Raw genomic sequence first — 22,067 nt, forward strand, 5'->3', positions numbered from 1 at the left:
GAAAGCAAGCAATATACAGGGGGGTAAAGGCAAGCAATATTCCAACTAGTAGCAAGGTTCATGTCAAAGAATAACAATCTTTTCTTGCAGTGTCCTGTACCTCGATAAAATGCACAGAAATCTGTCCCTTACCACCCCTTCATGCAAGGCCAGAACGCGTATCTGATTCGTACCGTGATCACTATGGTTTAGCAGTGCTTTTTCATCTTCCTCTGTGGAAATGCAGTTTGTGTTAATTCAAAAATCCCTGGGACGAGGTTTATAATGCCATTTTATTGAAGACAACTTTTCAGGTTGTCAAACTGCCAGGTAACTCGGTCAATGATTAAAACTTGAAAACTTCTGTAGAGTTCAGTATGACAAAACTCCAGAAATAATCTCCAGAGTCTTTATAGACTGAAGAAAGTAGAACTGCAAGAGATCAGAGGCCACTCTGGAGCTCATTTGTATTTATAGTCTCTTTGCACCCCAAAAGCACAATTCCACAGCAGACAGTTTGCTGACTGTTGAGCCCCCCAGCTGGGCAGGGCACGCAGATCACACAGCAGCATTAGGAAAAAAAAACACCACAGCAAACCTGCACTTGCCTCCGAACATCTTCCAGATGGCCAGTTATGAAAGAGGACTCGCTTCCGCGAGAGCTGGATGTTCAAGCTTTATTTTCACTCATCCACTCCCTTCTGCTAAATTCAACAATCCTTAAGCATCAGTTACTAAATAAAAGGTCACAGCTAACCATACTACTTTGCCAAGTAAAGCTACACACAGAACAGGCATTTAAAAGTTTCATAGTGATGTGAATAGAATTGCATACATAGGAATGAGGTACACAGAACTAAAGAGTTCCTATTCTGGGAATTCCACGCTGTCTGAACAGCTACCAGTCAACACAAGAAGGTTCAGGAAGATGAAGATGGCATAACATATTTAGGGCAAGCCAGATGATGTATTTTTTTTTTCTTCTAAAGTTGTGTTATCTCAGTGTGTGATCAGCTACTAGTAAGTTGATAATTAAAAAGTACTTTGCAGTGCTTTCTATTTCATGTTTTCCTTTTTCAGTGTTTACATCTATTGTCTCAACAGGCAAATTCTCTTGTGGGCATGTTTCAGAGGCAAATTTCAACATACATCTATGACAGAACAACGCCGTGATTACTACAGTTACACTCAGTTGCATTCTCCTTTATTATTTACATACTAGCTTTATTAGGGCTCATTACTGGCTTGTCCGGACTTGGAAAGATTTACTCGCAAACCTCTGTGTACAAACATTCACAGACTGAGCTGGCACCTTTTCCCAAGGAATATCGCACACCCAAATGACAGTCAGTGTTTAATGATGCTAAAGATCGTATACTTTCTCAGCTAAGGAAGTAAGCAGAAAAAGTTGAATTATTTTCAAGTAAAGGGCGTGAAGATTCTGGCCGTAAAATATTGTAGCTCTCATCAACAGCCCTTCTGTGTAATTATGGAAAGCAGATTCACCTGCACTTGATAAGATACTCTGCAGAACTCAGCCCCATAACGAACAGGTATTACCATCATTGTTTTAGCATGCAGTACACTTCACCCATGACAAGGGCCTGGTACAGATATTGAGAAGTGAATGATACAGTAGCCTATTTCAACCTCAGATTATATATTTTTGTAAACACCTCACCAGCTTCATTTATTCTTGGATTCTTGGATGTGATCAATAGCCTGGTCTTTCTGATGATCTGCGTTTGATTGTGTGTAGTCCCACTAAATATTTATAGGTATCTTGCACAAATACTACATGCTAGCTTTAACCTACCTCATCCTCAGTAAACAAGAAAGAATTTTGAACAACTGCTGAAGGCTTACGCTTTCTTCTGCCTCCTTTTCAGGTACTCTGGCTGCACAGAATTGGAGATGCAAACCGCAGAGTGCTGAAGGGACAGGACTATCACGTATTGACAATCTCTCCAAACGTCTCAAAACACACAGCAATACTTACTTTCCTTCTACTCACCAACAATCTAACACCACACTTAAAATATCGCTGCACCTTGGACCAGCTAACAGTAAAATGTCAAGGTGTCAAATACGGAAATACGCACAAAATAACCACTGGGTCATTTTCATTTATGACAGTATATAAACAGTTTGCAGGACTAAGCATTTAAACAGCAAAAAAATTTGCTGAGATCACTTCAACATGAACTCATTAGTAAATCATAACCACCCTGCCTGTTATCTTCCTTACAGACACAATATTGCTACTACGTTAGTCAGCTGGGGATCATTTTATTTTTCTGCTTTTAAAGAAGAGGTAGGTAAGTGACCTATGCCTAGCAAGCATGAATTGCACACTTTTGTATCAATTTATTTCCAGACATTCTTTCTTTACAGATGAAATAACCATTTCTTGCTCTGCAAATGAAGAAAACACAGTGCATGTTAAGTCTTCACAGAATACACAAGGACGCTTTGGACCACTGCCAGACACAGTAAACCTTCGGAAGATGGGTTATCACTGTTCTTGGCATTTGTACGCCTAATTTCTTGTCTGAACAGAATAAGATAACAATGAAGGCACTTTATTTTACTTGACATGAAATAAGACAGTGTGTGATGGAAGAAGTGGAGGAGAAAAACGACGCAAGCAAACACAGAGAATTTTGTAATGAGAATTCAAAAGACTACCTTCTCTTCTCACTTTGTGTATGGAAGGGGCTTAAACATCTGGGAGGTTTAAGCCTTTTGAAAAAAAAAAAGGCTTTTTAATGCTGTTGTGTAAGTGGCTTACAAAGGAAAACAATCCAGGTTAGAGAGAAAAACGCCAGTTTACTTCCAAAGAGAACCAATCAGCATCCCTTTTCTCTTTAAACTGCAACTAAGTCCTTCTATCGAGCACGCAAAAGATGCCACGCTTCCTGAAGCAGACACTGAAGCACCACCCTCCTACTCCTAATTACGCTACCAAGCATTCCAACCCCCTTCAAATACCTACGTGTGTCCACTGCACATCTCACCTGAAGAAAGGGAAAAGAACTCTCATTTAAACAGGCTCACTCATACTGAAATTAACCATGCAAGGATACAACAGCACTTTTAATATTAATACATTAATATTTTTGTCGTTATATATTCCACATAACTCATGAAAGACGTAGGCGAACACCACCAGCCCAATGTTTGCCTTAGAAAAGGGTGAGGTGTCTCATGAAGTTGAAGTATGGTTGAAAGTAGATATTCTACTTTTTTTTTATCCTAAAGAGATGTTTTGTCTTGTGATACGTACACTTGCATGAATCTCAGAAAAACAGTTTCTGAAATTACTTTGATGGAATTGAGGGGAGGAAGGGAAATGCAGGTGGGAGTGGGCAGATAAAATTGCTCCAGCTGATCCATCTAATTGGCAATAGTGTGACAACTTTTCAAGCCTACTCCATTACAACAGTGAATAAACACAACAACTGGGAGAAAAATTTAGTTTCCAAAGACGCATTTTTATTCCTGGGTTTTCAGGATCAGTCTGCTCTTGTGACCGCAGCACAAATAGTTTAGAAGGGGTCTGAACGTAATACATGACATGTTCTTCACAGATCTACTGACATCCAACTGCATATAGTCACGTTGTCTAAAACAATCAGCATGCTTTTAAAAAACAACATTTATTTAAGCTGATACATGCTGTCCATGAGCGTATATCCTTTTTTAAGCCTATGAAGAAATCAACTTTAGCAAAACTCATGATCTAAGGATACGTAGTGTTAAGTGCTCACAAGGGGTTAGCCCCCTATGCAATGCAACATTTTTAAAGTGTCCTTAGTTAAACCTGCAAAACAGTTTGGGCACTGTATACACTCACTTTATTGTCAACTCTGTATCCCCTCTGAATCTGTTAAAAAACACCACCGATGTTTTTTCTACTGCCTAGCATAAAAGCAGTGCTCAAGCTGAAGATTCAATAAATCTGTGGCAGTACAGAATTACGTGGAACACTCGGGTACCCCAGGAAAAGTTCTCTTCCCAGCCCTACCCCAACAAGCAGCTCAAGCAAGAGCTCCCCAGGGACAACCATTCCTAACCATGCCACAGATAAACACATCAGCAGCAAGGGTACCACAAATAAGCACTCCAGTGGTCCAGCAGCCACCCACTGGCATCACAAACAAGCATCCCCCCAGCAACAGAAGCACCAGGAAGAGCCAAAGCAACTACGTGAACTCTACCAGCCCTGGTGCCACAGGCAGCTCCACCAGCATTAACTCAGCTACCACCAGCAGCACCAGCAAAAAACATACTGGCAGCACCAGCAGAAGCAAAAGCAAGAGTCTCACTGGCACAAAACGCATTGGCAATAACTCAACCATGAACATCCATACCAGATCTGCCAGCAATCCTAAGTGCCACGTTGACATCAGGAGTCTCACTACCATGACCAGTGCTAGTGAGAACTTCACAGACCTCGGCAACACCACAACGCACCCTGTCAGTGCCAAAACCAGCAGTCCCACTGCTGCCAGCCAACATCTCACCAGCAACATCATTGCCAAAAGCAAAGGCATCGACAGCACAGCACAGAAAAAAAGGTACAAGAGCTCTAATCTTATTGTTACAGCTTTGTCTTTGATCGCACTTGATGGGAGCACAATGATTTTCCTGTTCTTAAAAAGACTAAGAATGACTCTTAGTAATGAGTGTCATTGCTATGGAGACAGTTTTGAACATGCTGTCCTCCATGGATTTTATAGTGCAGTTACTTAAGAACTAGACTGAAATACCAAGTTTCAGTTATATTCCTACGCTAGTTGCAGCTTTACTGTAAAGTTTTAGGTATTTTTCCACAGATACTCATGTACTCCTGGGTGGAAAAACTATGACAGTCCTCGATTAGGAAACAACTCAACTAAGAAATACTGTCACCAAAATTTGACAAATAAGCTCTTCCCAGATTCTTGTTTGTTACAAAGTTGGTGTCCCGTTTTTATAGACAATTGATACTTTTGACTTTACACATGTATTTCAGACAGGAAAGGTGAAAGATTCCTTACCGCCGAGCAATGTAGTAGAAAACAGGATTGCCAGCTTTTGATGTCCCAGCTTGGTAGAAAATATTTAACGTTTTCAGTGCTTTGAACTCCTCTTTTTCATGTACCTGATGCCTAAAAAGCAGTACATTGACATCAACTTTTCACAATTGCCTTTCAAAAAAAATCCCCAACCCTTGTATTGCCTGACATGCTAAAATCTAGAAACCCACAACATGTGTCCCCTCCATGATAATCTCATTACCTTGTCATAAATTCTTCAAATTTGGAACTAGTGAGATTTAAACTGGACCAATGGGTATCTGCCACAGGTTTGTGCTCAGGAGGACCCAGATAGGCAAGAAGAGTAGCCATCTTGTCAAAAGGTCGTCTTCCAACAGCCTTGTGGTCCCTAGGAAGCAGCATATTACTTAAAAGTCCTTTACTCAGCAATTCTTATTTTTTGCTCACTATTCCTCCTTACCTTGAACAGGCTGGATAAGAAACAATAAGGAAAATGTTTGTTACACATAGAACAATTTTTACAAAAGGTAACGACAGACTTGCACAAAAGGTTGGCAGTAAAGTGGGCAGCAAAGATGTTAGGCATGTTCCCAGTAACGGCTTCTCAATAAGACAAAAGTTTCCAAACGCAAGATTTTTCAGCCATGATATTCTTCTCAGTAACAGTAACAAAAGCATCTGAAAGTATTTCCAAATATCAGCAACTCCCTTCATAATCCTTGTGAAGTCTTACCTGTTGCTGGAGAGGTACTGGCCAATTTTCTCCTGATTGTTCCACAGCAACCGGTGCAAAGCAAGGACATTGCCATCACTGATGAAAGACAGGCTATGATTGACGGTGTCACTGGCCGGGCAATCAGACGCAATATCAAGGAAAAACCTGAGGTTCAAAACCAGTAATAACCATAAGTGTTTAAGGGAAACAGACTGCCAAGCAGACTCAGTGTAAATTAAAAGTCTGTAAGAATATTCTCTGCTCACTCTTCACACAACACAGACTCTGCGAGTTTCCAAAGGGCTTACCTTCGTGCTGCGTCAAAATTGCTTTTTACAAAATCATTGAAAGGCCGCATATGTTCTTCTTTTGTAAACAGGACATGGTTGGCAATACTCTGAAGTATCTAGACAATAAAAAGATGGTAAAGACACATAAAGGTCTAATGTATTAACTGTTACAACAGTCAGTGTAACTTCACTGCCAGAAATATTCATCTTAACTTGTTGGGAAACCTCAAAATAAAAAGAGGCCAACAAGCAAACTAATTCAAAATATGTTCAACTTTCAAAGTACTAGAAAATTACTTTCCTTTAGACTAGGATTAAAGATAGGAAAATTCACTTCTTTAGTGCTAGCATGAACTTAATCAATATCTGTCTGCCATCATTCTCCCTGCCGTCATAGTAACATTGGTTTCTTTGTTTGTTTTCAAATACGGTTAGAAGTTCAAGTGGAGAGCCAGAGGCCATCCTGTTGTCTTACAGATCATTTTGTCAAAGTGTTTTTTTCCATACAGACTGTTCCCCACACTGGCATTGCTGTGAGCTGTAACATTAAGGTCATAATGTATAAACATAGTATGGAAACTGCAATTTTAATAAACATGATGGTTGCTACAGGAAAAATACAAGTTTACCTAAATTTTCTTGTACTACTCAATCAAAGAACAGAACTAAACCAGGTAGAACATACAATACGGCCAAATAAAAATATTTACTGATTCACCTTTGACATCAGTTTCAATCCCCTTTCAATTCTCGGTGGAGGCTTTTTATCCAAAATCCCTGCCTCGTAAGGGGAGACGATCGCAGGGTTGATGAACCGAAGGAACATGGCACTTCCAACTGCTCCAATGCTGTTCTGAGGAAATCGCTGACTAACAACCTATGAAGCCGAGAATTATAAAGAATATTTTTGCATCAAAGAAGGAGAAAGCAAGCTGAGAAAAGCCCTGTGCAATAATCCAACTGTAAGCATTTTTTCCATACCAACCAAGCTCAATACACCTGAGCAGGACTCTCTTGCGTTACAGGGCAACGAGGAACGAGAGGGAAACGAGAAAAGGGCAGGGGAGCTGTCAGACACACTAGTTCACGTTACTTCAGCGTTTGTACAAACTTTTCTGCTGGGGTGAAAATGCCACAATAACTAGCGGACAAAGATAAGAAGGCACATTTCAGAGTTAGCGACCACTTAATTCCAGGGCCCTGCCGCTGACAGTTACGCAGACAAACGCCATACGGTCGCACTCAGCTGTGCACCATCTTCCCACCAAATACAGGTAATTCTTCCTAAATTAGTGAGTCTTTTATTTCTGTATTTATAATTTCATTACCAATCACAAGAGCCTCTCCAGCAATAAGACTTATGCTGTAAAGTTTCCGGAGTATTTTTAAATTTGTGGGAAGGGGATATTTGTAGAAATACTCTTCAGAACCATCACATCTCACCAGATTTGCCAAAGGAGGAAAGACAGAATGAGCCAGAGCTGAGTGGCCAGCGTACTTGTTTGCCTATACAGACACTGTCCAAAATCACTTAGCAGGGATTTGCTCGAAGAGCTACAGATTTAAAATATCGTTCTTTGCTAGCTAGGAAGGGAAAAAAAAAAAAAAAATTCTGAAAGTGTTGTACGAAAAAAGAAATCTCCTTTCCTTTTAGGAAATTAACTGCATATTACTAAGAGGATAGTCTATTCTCTAGATATCTTTCATTTGATGTTGAAAAGTTAATGATAGAGCTCCCTGACAAGAATAAAGTTGTTAAATATGCTACAGGTGGTTCTAGAAAGGTTCAATATCCATATGTATATTTTCTTATGAGTAACAATGGTTAACCAAAACAAGTCAGACTATCTTTTCACAGAATAAAATCAGCAAGCATAGTATTTTAAGTTATACTGTTTAAAATTTAAAAAACAAATAAACCCCATTTTACTGAAATACCTCAGAACACAACTAGTGCAATCTCAAGTCACGCTTCTTAAGACAGATAAAGCCATCAGTACATACATAATACACCAAGAGTCACTTTGGCTCAGCAGCAACTTCATTCAGTTACCGTGTGATGCAATTAGTAGATAATGTTTTCTTGTAAAATAGGAGTTTGCACACATATTTTGCACTTAAACATGGTTACTATTCTGCTCAGTTACAGCAAAAAAATACAGGATTATTTAATAAAAGTCTAAATTTCCATTTTGCCTCCATTTTACTCATACGTTATATTTTGAGGTCACTGTCAAACAAAAGGGTGAGTTAACTTTCAATGACACTACTCTGTCACAATCTACATATCTGAGCTCCTTAACACAGCAAGGTACTCAAAATGGGAAATTAGCTTTTTTTCAGTAAATAAATACACGTGCCAAATTTTATTGCTTAGTCACAAAGCAAAATGTATCAGAAACAAGTCATATAAGCCTCTTTTCAGTAAACCATATATATTAATTCTTCTTCTCCCACGATGCAGGCTGAAGTCAAGTTATTTGCCAGAGTGTTAAAATGACTAAACAGACTCGGATTTTTCCCAAAATCAAAGAAAACATTGTTCTTCTACATTTTTTTTAATTTGAAGATGGTGGCAAGGGTAGAAGAATCAAGAGTATTAAATACTAAGCAGTAATGTTAAAAATGTCTTTTGTTTACTCAAATAGGCACACAGAGAATATTTTAAATATAACTTAATTCCAGGGTTAATTGAAATGAAAGCTATTTTGTGCCAGAATTAGTAGAATGATTTTACAGTGAGGTCAAACAGATTGAAGTGAAGATGTTTTGAACAAACAGCAAAAGATTTCTGTTGTGCTTTGAAAGAAATGGCTAATAAAAAGGTCTCCAAACTTACTGATTTTTTGTTTTCCTTTTTTTCTTTTACGGTAGCTTTATTCAGTAGAGAGTGGCAAGTTGCCTACAGAACAGAGATGAGCACAAACAAGTCACAGCACCAACTACATACAGCAACAAAAAACCAATGTTGACTTGTACAGAAATTACACAGTCAAATGTAACAAACATAACCAACAGAAAATGAAATATATAAACTAAAGACTGATGATGGAGTTTTTATTTCACAGTTTTATTACATCTTATTTACAAAGCACTAAATACAAAACAAGCAAATGTTGTGTTTCAATCATTTCTACTATTTCTGGCTAGATCAACGGTCAAACCACATTCATGTGCTCACCATACACAATATTGGGCATTAAATGGTATATGCGGCTTTCAGATGTATTTCACTATCCCCAAATCATTTCAATAGTGAAAACAGTAAAGCGTTATACCTTTGAAATACATATTACTTTTAAAATAAATTTAGAGTTTTAAATCTTCCCAATGTTTCTCTGTGTGTCCTTCAATTTAGTTAGATCTGTGAATCATCACGGTTATTACTACTTTGATAGCTAAACTCTGTCACAAAACACTGTGGAAAAAGGAAGAAAAAAGCCAGCAGGTCTACATTAATTTATTATCGATTTCCAAATCAAGATATCTGACTTGGTTGTGTTTATGTCATTCAACTGCAAAGGGACCCAGCAGGAAGCATCCCATTCTCTCGTATTTCCCATCCAGAAGCAAAGCTGCAGTGCACCAGCCTTGTCACTGCTCCCAGTACACAGGAACAGTTTGGGCTTGGAGCTCACTCCTACAGCCTTCAAATTTGCTCTACCAGTACACGAGCACCTCTGAGGAGCCCTACAGCAAGCAACCCCTGGAGCTGGAGCAATCGAGAGCCAGCAATAGTCAGCAGTTTGAGAGCAGGCATGCACCCACAGCTGAAATCACCTTCTGAGTACCACACAAACCGGAACTGGAAGGTAATTTCTACAATTTAAGAATGTCAGTGTAAAAAAACAAACAAAAAAAACCCCACCACTAGGCAGTAAAAGCTGTTCTGCTAACCAAGCTAAATTTAAATAGTTCCAATTTGTGCAGGATCTGTTAATATTTAACCAATGGTGCCTCCGTCATATTTCCCACTGTGTGTCCATTCTACAGACTAGCTTCTGAAGCAGTCATACACGTACCCTATTTATCAGGCTAGTGCATTTAAAGCAAGTAAAATTCCATCTCTATTAAGAAAAATCATGTCTGTTTGTGTGTTTTTTATGAAAGAGCCAGCACAAATTCTCTGTATGAATTGCTCTGATCAGGCTTGTTCGTGACCACACAACGCTCCTGAATATACGTTACCTGAAAATGAGCACTGGTGAATCTGTCACAGTAACTACTTAGATGACGTTTCCAGGTGCAAACACTGGTTAGGGCTCTGCTCCGGTAACAGAAAAGCTAGCGTAAACCCCAATATCCAACTAAATGCACCATTTCCATAATAAATCATTGAATAGCTTGGGTGGGAAGGGAAATTTAAAGTCCACCCAGTCCAACCCCCCTGCCAGGAGCGGGGACATCTCCAACCGGATCAGGTTGCTCAGAGCCCCGGCCAACCTGGCCTTGAATGTTTTATTAAAATCAGCTACAAATCATTTACAGAACACACCTGATGCGTATTTTCTGCACACACACTTACTTTAAAACTCTAAGCATAAAAAGACACTGCAAAATTCAGTCTCATTTACACTACTTCTTGGGATGGAACACATTCACCTTATAAAAAAATCACCTATTTGGTTCTTATGATAAAAAAATTAATTTAAAAATTGCAGATTTTAATTGTACTTCCTTTCAGATAAAGGCCAGGCTCATAAAAACTCTCTGGAATTTCAAAGTACAGAATGAATTATTACACTAATGTAGCTGATAATAGGAACAGTTAAATTAGTAAATGTTGAAGCTGAGTATCAGTTAATATCACTTGTATATTTGCTAGTAAATCATCTCTTTCAGGAATAAGTTACCTTGTTACAAAAAAAAAAAAAAAAAAAAAAAAAAAAGGCAAGAATAAAGCCAATAGACTTGATAACGCTTCCATAGCAGAAACTCTGTCAATGCCCACTGGTGAGCACGTTTTAGTAATTCCATTTCATGTAGGAATTAAAAATGGTTGGTATAAATAATTTCTAGCAACGTATCTCTGAAATTGAAAGAAATCTGATAGGAACAGCATATAAAGCAATTAGAGGAAAAGGTGTGGGACAACATCATGTCAAGCAACGGAAGCAACAAGGTTGTTGTGACATTTCAGTAACACTCAAATATACTCCCAGTCTATGTCTGTGTGAAGGAAACCAACTTGCCCCCCACATTTTCTAATTTAAAAAAAACAACCAAAAAAACCCCACCACCCCCAAAACCACCCCACAGCAACCTGAATACAACCACTGTTGGAATGAGAAACTGATGGTTTAGAAGCCATTTACACAAGTTGTTATAGCAGAAACAGGCACATGGTTTGCGTGCCTAACTCATTCCAAGAGCTCCCAGTAACAACCCAAGATCCACAACAGTCACAACATAAAATTAACTGGTTTTCATTTCCAAGTTCTGAGAATTGCAGCAGTTGCAGTTGTTAATAAAACAAGACTAGATTACACTGTATAGAGCTTTTCTGCATAGAATATTCATACTTTGTTTGCACTGTTAAAAAAATTTACTTTCCCTGCTTTACTTTAGACCTGAGATACAGACTCCGGGTTGAAAGGCCAAAAATAGCTCACCCAGAGCACTTAACTGAGACCACCGCTCAGATGATACTCTTCCACACACAGCTCTTCTGCGACAGTCCTCCAGCAGGACTGGAAATTGTGTTTCCTGTGAGCACAGAGGGCAGGAGAAGTATCCCCCACTGGAATTTCTAGCAGCTGCTAAATCCATCAGAAACACATAAAGAGCAAGAGAGACACCTATAACCATACTGGGCTCAAAAACCTGCTGCTGAGCTGCGATAGAGCAGCAGAAACGGGACAGAGTAGAGATGGAGGCTGGGGAATGCAGGTACTGGAGTGGGAGGTGGCCAGGAGGGCACCACTACAGTGGAACCTACTCTGCAGAGGACAGCGCACCAGTGAAAGGTTTCTCTCTTTAAGCACCGTCGATAAAACGGTACTGCAAACAGGCAAAAGCGTGTGGTCCCAGCTTGGTCACCTTCCAAAGTTTGTGCGACAGCACTGAAGTTTTAGCCACAAACAGAAGTCAATCTTTGGAATTCGCCTCACGAAAGGAACTCTATACTTTTATCTGTCTCTTCCAGGTTCTCTTCCTCCTATTTACCTGCTGAATTTCTCAGTATTTTGAGTTCGCAAAGCACAGCAGCCCGTCACACACAGTAATGCGCTCCAGGCCTCCAGCAGAACGTGCTGCTCATAGCAGCTGGAAGAGATTTTACTTCGTAGACCAAAACGTATTCCTGTTGGGATTCTACCTCAAAAGCAGAGAGCATCTGCAGGACCCCAGTTACAAGGATAACATTATTTACCAAATTATATGCCAGCGGACCTCCTTCCCAGTACAAGCTAACGTCTTTCCTTACAGCTGTCCACAGCAACCTAGAGACTCCTGCTTTCAGAACATGATTACGAGACAGAGTGTGAGGAGAATAAAGCCTGAATGATACTGTGTCTTGACCTCACCTGCAAACGATCTTCTTTAGGGAAGCACATACAGCCACGAACAATTCTCTATCAAATACAGCCAACAGCAGTTTATACATCTTTTTCATTCCACTATTCTCAGCTCCAATCCACACTTTCTGAAATTTAGGACTTGTAACTACTGTAGTCCTACTGAATATCATACAGGTTTTTCTCACGAGCATCTTACACCCTTTTTTACCTGCTTTTATATCTAAGGCAGAAAGTGTAAGATTTTGCCAATCTGTACTGGACAGCTAAACAATATTCCTGGAGTATTGACCTGAATAATACATTTCACAGGCAATTTTGGGAAAAACTTACTTCAGAGAAAAAAAGCTCTTGAAGAAACTGCCTCTACTTTTACGCAGAGAACAACTACCTAGAGTCAGTAACTGCACAAGCAGCTATTTTATTCATAGTTAACGTTTACCAAAGGTGTGATCTGTAAGACTTTTAGAGAATTAACTAACTTTTTATACAGTATCAATTAAATCAGAAATAAAGTAATCAAGTACATTGTTTCTCTATTCAAAACACAGTTTTGCATTCTCTCAGCCCAGCAGTGATTTCCCTCTCCCCTCCACTTTCACTGCCTTCCCTACAGAGGGCCCATATGACAACTGATAAAAGCACGTACAACCATTACCTGCCTCGTTAACCTTTAGTCTCCCACAGAGATGCTAAAGAGAGATTATTGCTGCCTTATTAGGGCTACGTCCCTAGCTGTGATTCAACTCCTTAAAAAAAATAATGTTTTAAAACACCATACGGTCTCTATGTTTAGATTCCTGTTATTTAACGAACGCCTGAAAATAGTCTTTCAGAAGTGTCCACTCTGGCCCAAGCTCCAATTGCTAGAATTATAAAAACAAACCCCAAAGTTTAGAGGCAGGTAACCATTGCAGGCATACCTGGTATAAGCAATGGCACACACTGCGAAGCTGTGGTGGGAACTCCGAAGAAGAATTAATGATTGCATGAAAAAATTTTTCTGTCATTTGCAAAAGACTCCGCTGGTTCTCTTCAAGGCTTTCTGTAGGCTCCAGCCTGAAACAGACCCATAAATGTATAACCAGCAATCAAATAAATGATACTAGCGGTACTTATGTTTCGTAGTAACCTTATTTCCTAGGGTAAACAGAAATCTTACAGAAGTATTTATGATCTTTTACACAGAAGTTTCCATCGATATTTTAAACCATGTACGTTACAAATGTAAGGCCATTTAAAACTCAGTAATCAACAGAGAGCTATCAGTGGGATTCTCTCACACCATTGCACACAAAGACACGCATACATAATTCCAACTGATAACTGCATTATCAGTTTGATGACGGTTTCTCTGGAAGGAATTTGAGGTAGACACAGATACTTGAGAGTTAAACTATTAATAAGAAGGCCCATCTTTTGGTAAGCTACTTAAAAGACGAATACTTGAGGTTTTTCTAAGAGTTAGAGATAATTCAAAGCAATAGAACAACAGCTACTAAACCCAAGTCTCAAAGTGATACAAGAGAAATCAAAGCAAAAAAATTACACACAACATGCATGCATTCCATCTCGCTTCTGTAATTAATTAATTGACCTAAAGCAGATGCTTTCTGGTACTACTGGAAATCCCCACATTAGTGGCCTAAACAAAAGTATGAAGTAGCAAATAGGAGAAGAGGTCCTGCAAGAGCTCTCTACCTTCCTTACTCTCTCAGGGCTTAGAGGACATGCAGCAAAACTCATCTCGCTGTGTTGGACAGCTCTGTACAATTCTCCCTGGGTATAAAGATTGCAGATACAATTAATGTGCCTGGTAAGGTGAGGAGTGGAAAAGTATGAAAGTATGAGAGAAAAATATTTGCAACAAGGAAAAAGGAATCCTATTTTATTTATGATGACTGGAAATCATGTTTACAAATAAATACAATTGCTCCCCCCTTGAATCTCAAACCTTGTGGGATCCACCTCAAAGCTAACATGCTGCCATTCAGAGGACGTAATCACAGTCCTTAACAAAGGTTCCAAAAGCTTCTGCAAATATGTAGCACCATATACCTGTAGAAAGAAAATCAGAATAGGTGGCCAGATTAACATGGCACTTCACAGGAACACTCCAAAATTTTGTAAGTGTTAAAAGAGCCTGAAAACATTTGATTTGTTTTGGCATAAGCCAGACTTCTGTAAAATTGGTGTTTCTATATTACAGTCTCACTTCTGTAACATATCTGTAATTAATTTCTACAAGGATTTTAATTCATTTCCAATTTAGAGAAAATTCTAGGCCACTTTAATAGCCACAAAACCCAGATGGGATTGTTTCTTATAGCACAGTGACTCAACATCCCATCTCCGTTCGCACAGTACTACAAAACTTTCTAAACTGGAATGGAAGCACAACAAGATCTCAGTGTTTGTCCACCCATCTTTAAAACACCCGTTACAAAAAGACCATCAGGAATTGTCTTCAAGCTGGTACTAGCCCCTGAATCACCCATAGAACCGAATTAGTCAGAAGTTTAAAGAGCCCTACTATGACTGAAGATTATTTAGGAAAGGACTTTAAGACAAGGAAAACTTCCATAAATATTTAGCTGTTTGTAGCAAATAAGTTACGTTTTCTAAATAACCAGTAATCTTTGTTGAAATCTACAAATCTTGCAAATGTTTTTGTTACTGTGACCGGTTTTCTTTTTCACAATGCAGAATATACAGACTAGGCAAGATGGAACATTTAATGCCTTGGAAACTTTCAAGAGGACTAACTGCAAGCTTAAGCCTAACTGGTTGGGTCATGAAATCTTAGCAAAAGATTAGTTCCAGGAAGATTTGTATTTTTCTGTTGTGCCCAAGCATAAGAGATCTACCAGATTTATTTCATCAGATGTTAAAACATTAAAAGCAAAACTCCCTAAACTTAACAGATGTGAGAGCTGAGACAAACTGAGACCCAAGGGCAACTCTGTACTATTTTCATCTAATTCAGTCACTCAAGTGCTTAACGCCACAGACTGGTAGTTTTGTATTTTTATATTACTAAACTTTTCCTGTTATTGAAGTGATCTGCAGCAGAGAGAAAGATTAGATAATATACCTTAAAACAGAAAGTCATTATTTTACTGGCTAAGCTGTTTCCTCGGAAGAGTGTCTGCATGGAATCTGCTAGTTCAACTTCCTTTGAAAACATATTCCAGAGCAGCTGGTAGAGCAAGTGTCGAGAATCAAAGAGTGTGACCAGGACACGAGCTAGCTCATCCTTAAAAGAAGAAATGAAATGTTAATCTGACCAGCAGTGAGCCAAAACAAGTATGAAAAAAAAAAAAAAAAAAAAAGGATTATGAAAAAAATATCAAGCAGTTTGTACTAATGTTTTAAATTTGCTATGGAATCTCGCATGTAAATATCAAATTAAGCATACACAATCTCAGTTTAAATCTTTCCTGTGCTATTCCTTGTCTGAAAGTCTGCCACATGATATCCAGCCATACAAATCCATAACGGGTTAGTCCAGGCAGATAAGCAGTTATTCTCCTGTATAACAAAGCCCAACTCATCTTGCTAAAATCTAGAGAAGTAAATACAGCTCTGTTCACCCGTATTAGAGCATACATCATCTGTAATATACAGCCCAAACAGATGCATTTATTATAATAAGTGTATATAAAGTTATTCCTAGACATTAACTAAAAATTTACTATAAAAACGCAGTTTATGATCAAGATCTCTAAAAATTAGATTCAGTATGCTTTCCAGTAATATACTAAGAAAAGCTAGCTATCATGAACAGTAGGTCTTATCTCTCTTTAGCAGACTGTTGTTACACCCTTAAAGTTTGCACTGATCTTTATTTCAAGTCTTAATATTTTAAAAATATAGGAAATAAAATGCATGAATCAACTTACCCACTGAGAACAAGGCACCACATTGGCTAAAGCCATAGCAATAGGAAGCTCCCCCTGATCACCCATCATTGTAACCAACTCCACCAATCTCTCAAACCGATCTGCTAGCACTGTTTCTGCTAAGGTATCAAATTCTGTTCCCTGCTGCAGAATTTTGGTGAGGACTTCCATAAACGTAGCTCTTGTTTGGAGGTCTTTATGATAGCCCAAGCCTGATTAAAAAAACCCAGAACTACTAAGGAAGATGTAAAAATAAATTAAACACTAATGTCTTCATTACTATTCATGTATGCACATTTATCTCTAACTACTTTACCTATTGAGTGCATAAGACCACTGTCCACATTAGCATTGAGTAAATTTGACATAGCAAGAACGGTGCAGTGCCGCAGCGAAGCTAGTCTTCGAGACATTCCACGTTTCCTGCCACCCGTTTGTGCACTTTCGTCTTCAACTTCACTACAGTCATTGAGAAGGTTCATAAACAGTGTGAAATATCTAAAGACAAAGAAAAAGACCTGGATGAGTAAAATAGATTCTGCAAAGGTAACTGCCTGAAAAGATTTGCATACAGTAGCAAACAGACAATAAGCCTCCCAAAAAAAAAAAAAAAAAAAAGAAAAAAAAAAAGAAAAAAAAAATCCTCATAATTTGCCCCAAGTAATCTTTCTTGTAGCACAGTAACAAACAGAAGGCACTGTCCTAAAATTTGTATAAAAGTTCTCAGGCCAAGCAAGTGAATTTCACAGGTGTGCCTTTACAAACAGATGTCTTGAAAGAGATTTTAAGTTTCATAGATAAAAATATAATATCAAAGCAAGCTAATCACTCCCATGAATTAAGCATACATCTGCATTAAGTAGAAACAAAGCCAAATGTTGTAATTATTTTCTAAACGAAAATGTTTTCATAAACCTAGGAGGCAGAGGTTTGTGAAATGGGATATGTAAGAGGCAATTCCTGTTCAGACAACAAAATTATTTTTGCTAGAAAAAAAGAACTCCATAGTTTGTAATAAAAGTCATATGCTGCATCTACTTAAGAGTCAATGTATAGAAAAAATAGTTAAAAGTCACTATTTACTTAAGAAATAACTGAGACTTGGCTTCCATCAACTCAACACCATCTCCTTCTTCAGGCTGCAGTGGAAGCCCAGCAAGAAGAGAGACCACGGCTTCCATGCTCGCTTGGTCCAAATCTCTGAAAAATACCATTTTAAGAAGCTGTGAATTTGTTTAGCAGAATTAGTCTTTCCTTCCCCTTGACAATTTTCCTATCTGGTATAAAGTCTCTTTTCCTCATATATCTAAATTCAGGTGAAAATAATATTTAATTTAAAAAAAAAAAAAAAAAGATATTCTAGTAAAGTGCTGTCCATTAGGAAAAAAAATTGTTATGTTCTGTGGTACAGGTTCAAGTAATATAGCTACTAAGGACAACAACTGCAAACTACATTTGTCACTAAAAAACCACTTAAGCATAAATTCAACACTACAGTGTTGGATGATTTGATTCTTCAGAACACTTCATATGAAGATGGAGCTCTAGCAAATAAAGTGTTCAATCCTAATGCTAACTCAGAAAAGGTATTAAAAGGAATTAAATAAATTTGGTAGATGAAAAAAAAAAACCAACAACCAACAAGCAACACCTCAAGAGCCATGGTAGTTAAGACTATGCATTAAATAGAATTATGTTGCTGCTCACCAAAACTTTTGGTCTTTTCCTTAACATTACTGACACTAGAGGAAGCCCCCATAAGCCATTGTGGATATCACATGCCACTGTTAGCAACTTTAGAACTTTAATAATTTCTTACCTTGTCAAGCACTTCACATCCTCATCTGTTGCTTGATTAGATGTTCCCATAACCCAGTCTGTCAAATATTCCACCATCTTGTTCCTGTCACATACATATATATTGCTTTAGCTTTGTGGGTTTGGTTTTTGGATTGTTTTTTTTTTTTTTTAACCAGCCCTTCCCCAGACACACTTACTACTGCTGGCATCACTCTTAATTATTACAAATTCAGTGTAAGAACTATTTGAACTACCACGCACTGAAGACGAAATGAACTGATTTTATTATACTAAGTAATACCCTAGTCTGTATCACACACAAAATGTTTCCATGTGTTTAGTGTCCCCACAATCAAAATAAAACTTTAACACAGCACCAGGGTCTGTGTGAAAAACTGCAACAAAGCTGGTGAAGGGTCTGGAGCGCAAGACTTCTGAGAGCAGCTGAGGGAACTGGGGCTGTTTAGCCTGGAGGAAAGGATACTGAGGGAAGACCTTCTTGCCCTCTACAACTACCTGACAGGAAAGGAGGCTGTAGCAAAGTGGGTGTCAGTCTCTTCTCCCAAGTAACAGGTGACAAGACAAGAGGAAATGGCCTCTAGTTGTGTCAGGGGAGATTTAGATTGGCTATTAAGAAAAATTCCTTTACTGAAAGGGTTGTGAAGCATTGGAACAGGCCGCCCAGGGAAGTGGTGGAGTCAGGATCCCTGGAGGGATTTAAAAGACGTGTAGACATGGTGCTGAGGGACATGGTTGAGTGGTAGGCTTGGCAGTGTTAGGTTAACAGTTGGACTCCATGATCTTAAAGGTCTTTTCCAAACTAAACAATTCTATGATAAATTATTCTGAAGATAAATATAGGAATACTATCTCTACACCAGGAATAATGGTGTGAGAGTTTTTGGCTTATTTTTTTTAATGTGTAACCAAATAAAATGACATTTGTCCACATTACACTATCCTAGAAATTATGTAATGCAATACGTACCTAAATTTCATTTCTTGACAAAATGAAAGGTCATCTCTTCTCTCCATCATTACTTCTACTAACTGACATAGCTTAGTTTTTATTTGAATTGCATGTACTAAATTTCCAAGCACACGCACATACCTGAAGAAAAAAAGCAAAAAGATTAATTAAATACTTCACGCTACTTCATACTACAAGGCCTACACATCTGACCAATCTTCTCAGTTCCACGCTGGAACCTGCACACTGGCTGACCCAGCAGACTTGCACAATGGACTAACAAGTGTTCGGGTTTTGGGCTACCTCCTTTTTCTTTTTTCCTCCAAGTGAGTAAGCCAGCTGAAGAGCAGTACAAAATTTTTTTCTGGCCAAATAATTTTCCTATTAGTATAAAACTGAACAGAAATCCACCCTTCAGCTGGTTTTTAACCACTAACACCATTGTATAGAAAATAAACGAGGAACACTTACAATAGGGTCAAGCTATGGAATGGTTAGTTCTTTAAAAAAAACCGTCACCCTCCATCAGTGTACTTTATGCTACAGTACAAATAATCTCCACAAATACTGAAGTTGTCAGAGCCATACGAAGGAGGATCAGAAAATCAGCTGCTGCTTCTCCATGGATGCAAGCAGAAAAGATACAAACTAGAAGGGTCTGCCTCAGCTCTTAGACATATTACTTTGTATAGGAAGGTCAACAGGATTTCTTACCTCACCAGATTCAGCATCATTGTCTCAATACTAGCTTGTCCAAGATGTTCTGAGCTCCCTTCTGTATGATTGTCAAGCAAATTCTTCATTATAGCAATGGTTTGCTCTACAAATTGTGTGTTGGTCTCAGTTAACAAAACCTACAGGAAGAAAATTGCTGGTTTTAATTCCTTACACACAAAACCAAAAAAGGGTATTTATCAAATATACTGCAGCATTTCAAAAAATCTAATGCACAAGCATTTTTCTAGTTATCACCTAGCCAAAAGAATTCCAACAATTTAATCCAAGATTAAACAGGTAAATACTACCAGCCATAACAGTTCTGAGAACATTCTCCCAGATTCTGTACTCTGAGTTCACTAAAAATTCAAGAATGTTTTCAATTACTCGATGTTAAATATAGCCTGGAATCACAAATTCAACAATTATTAACACATGCTGTCAAATACAATCACAATGCTTGCAGGTTTTTTGTACAAAACACAAAAAAGTATCAATTTCAATTAACTATGTGAAAGACCAGACTGATGCTTTTTATTAAGACGCAAATGTGAAGGACTATATCAACACTTTACCTGTCCTTGAGAATCAAAAAACTTGCTGATGGTATTCTTCAATTTGTTAAACAGCATGGGATAAAGTGCTGGACTCAGCTCCAAGCCCACCAGATCTTTAATGTTAGTCCGTATCTGAAGTCCCACCTTCTCATGGTTACAGACCATCAGAGTCAATAACCGATCGATGAACTTGCTAACAGGAGTCTCTGCGTTTCCCTCAGTGGACACCATAGATATCATGGAGCCCTTCCGCTCATTGACCGGGCCCATAGGCGGGCTGTAGGTTGCTAATCCGGCATTGCTGCGATGCTGTAGGCACACTCCTCCAAGGGCACATAAGAACCCCGTCATGTTGATCCACTCCTGAAGAGAATCTGTGTCAGACAAGTCTATGGAGCCTCCCCCACTAACGTGCGACATTCGTCTCTTAACAATTGTCTTATGAAGACTTTCAGTAACCTGAAAAAGAACAGCTGAAGATGAAATCTCTTCAATTAAACATAACTAATGGAGAGAGATCAGAATTTTCAAGTATTCTGAACACATCCTGCCATTTGCAATTCCAGTCTCAAGAGTTTTCTAAGAAGAGAAGTTGAAAAAGCAAGGCCACAAAGGACTGAAGGGGGTTGCCTAGTCAATTCCCTGCTCTATTTAAAGCACATTTAAAACACGATAGCCAGCAGCTTGTTTAAAAACTTTCAGGGAAAGGGATTTCATAATTTCTCTAGTAGTATTCCAGAGTTTTCACTACTCTTTTTTTTTTCAATTTCTTTTTGATTTTTAAGCTCAGCCTCCACCTCCCTTACAGTCAAACTACTTCTTGGTCTCTTAGCATAGTGGACAACTGAGTGTCAAGATTTTTGTGGAATACTTTCTTGGAGCTTAAGGCTGCCTACAAACCTCATTTTCTAGATTAAAATTCAATTTCTTAAAATAAATAAGCTTAAATAGTTATTAACGAATTTCTAAGGGTTGAACTTATGGCAAAATTCATAGTCACCTGCCCATCTTCCATTTTGGTCTTTGGATAGTTAAGGATTAGTTTTGTAGCTTGTTCCCATTTCGCATGTGTATCCTCCCAGGCCTAAAACAAGATAAACCAAGAATTAACTTCAAAACTACTTGTATGAACAGTATTTTCTGTATTCAAGAAAATACGCATGCAAAGAGTACATAAATTCAGAAGAAAGTTTACCTCTGTGTTGCCTGCAGTGGGATGCTCAATGCGTCTTAATAAGGCCATCACTCTCTTCTGAAGAGCTGCTCTCCCTGTAGAAGAGTACAGAACATTTAAACAAGTTTTTTGAAGACCCATTTACATCAAATACAAGATCTTTGAAAGCAATTGTAAAACTAACAGAGGGACATATTCCCTTGACGTGTTTAGAAAAGGATTCTTCTTGTTACACTTTAAAATCCTCATTAACTCAGTCACCCAAATTCCCTACTCTTTCTAGCAACTCCAATGATCAAGATATTTCAGTGAAAGCAGGAGTAGCAATCAAATTAAGAATATCCATCCGTTTAAAGAACTCAAACACAAATAATACTTTTATTAATTATAGAGGTAGAAAGGTATT

At 38.3% G+C, this 22,067-nt stretch overlaps 1 protein-coding gene across 3 annotated transcripts in view; it reads right to left on the reverse strand.

The window, feature by feature from the left end:
* Positions 1-22,067, reverse strand: part of NF1 (neurofibromin 1) — a 97,120-nt gene that overhangs the window by 44,766 nt on the left and 30,287 nt on the right. For 2 of the 3 annotated variants that reach the window (XM_086763019.1, XM_086763017.1), the window contains exons 19-36: positions 21,683-21,756; positions 21,488-21,571; positions 20,506-20,946; positions 19,928-20,067; positions 19,232-19,354; positions 18,263-18,346; positions 17,527-17,643; positions 16,760-16,941; positions 16,444-16,655; positions 15,636-15,797; positions 14,496-14,599; positions 13,465-13,600; positions 8,866-8,928; positions 6,745-6,903; positions 6,045-6,142; positions 5,755-5,901; positions 5,263-5,409; positions 5,022-5,132 (exon numbers count right to left, since the gene is read on the reverse strand). In XM_086763019.1, the coding sequence (XP_086619145.1) occupies positions 5,022-5,132; positions 5,263-5,409; positions 5,755-5,901; positions 6,045-6,142; positions 6,745-6,903; positions 8,866-8,928; positions 13,465-13,600; positions 14,496-14,599; positions 15,636-15,797; positions 16,444-16,655; positions 16,760-16,941; positions 17,527-17,643; positions 18,263-18,346; positions 19,232-19,354; positions 19,928-20,067; positions 20,506-20,946; positions 21,488-21,571; positions 21,683-21,756 (2,584 nt within the window). The remainder of the gene's footprint in view (positions 1-5,021; positions 5,133-5,262; positions 5,410-5,754; positions 5,902-6,044; positions 6,143-6,744; positions 6,904-8,865; positions 8,929-13,464; positions 13,601-14,495; positions 14,600-15,635; positions 15,798-16,443; positions 16,656-16,759; positions 16,942-17,526; positions 17,644-18,262; positions 18,347-19,231; positions 19,355-19,927; positions 20,068-20,505; positions 20,947-21,487; positions 21,572-21,682; positions 21,757-22,067) is intronic. The other variant, XM_086763018.1, reaches the window with a different exon arrangement.

This window comes from Chlamydotis macqueenii, chromosome 19, assembly GCF_036417535.1.
Source record: "Chlamydotis macqueenii isolate bChlMac1 chromosome 19, bChlMac1.mat, whole genome shotgun sequence".
NCBI classification, from domain to species: domain Eukaryota; kingdom Metazoa; phylum Chordata; class Aves; order Otidiformes; family Otididae; genus Chlamydotis; species Chlamydotis macqueenii.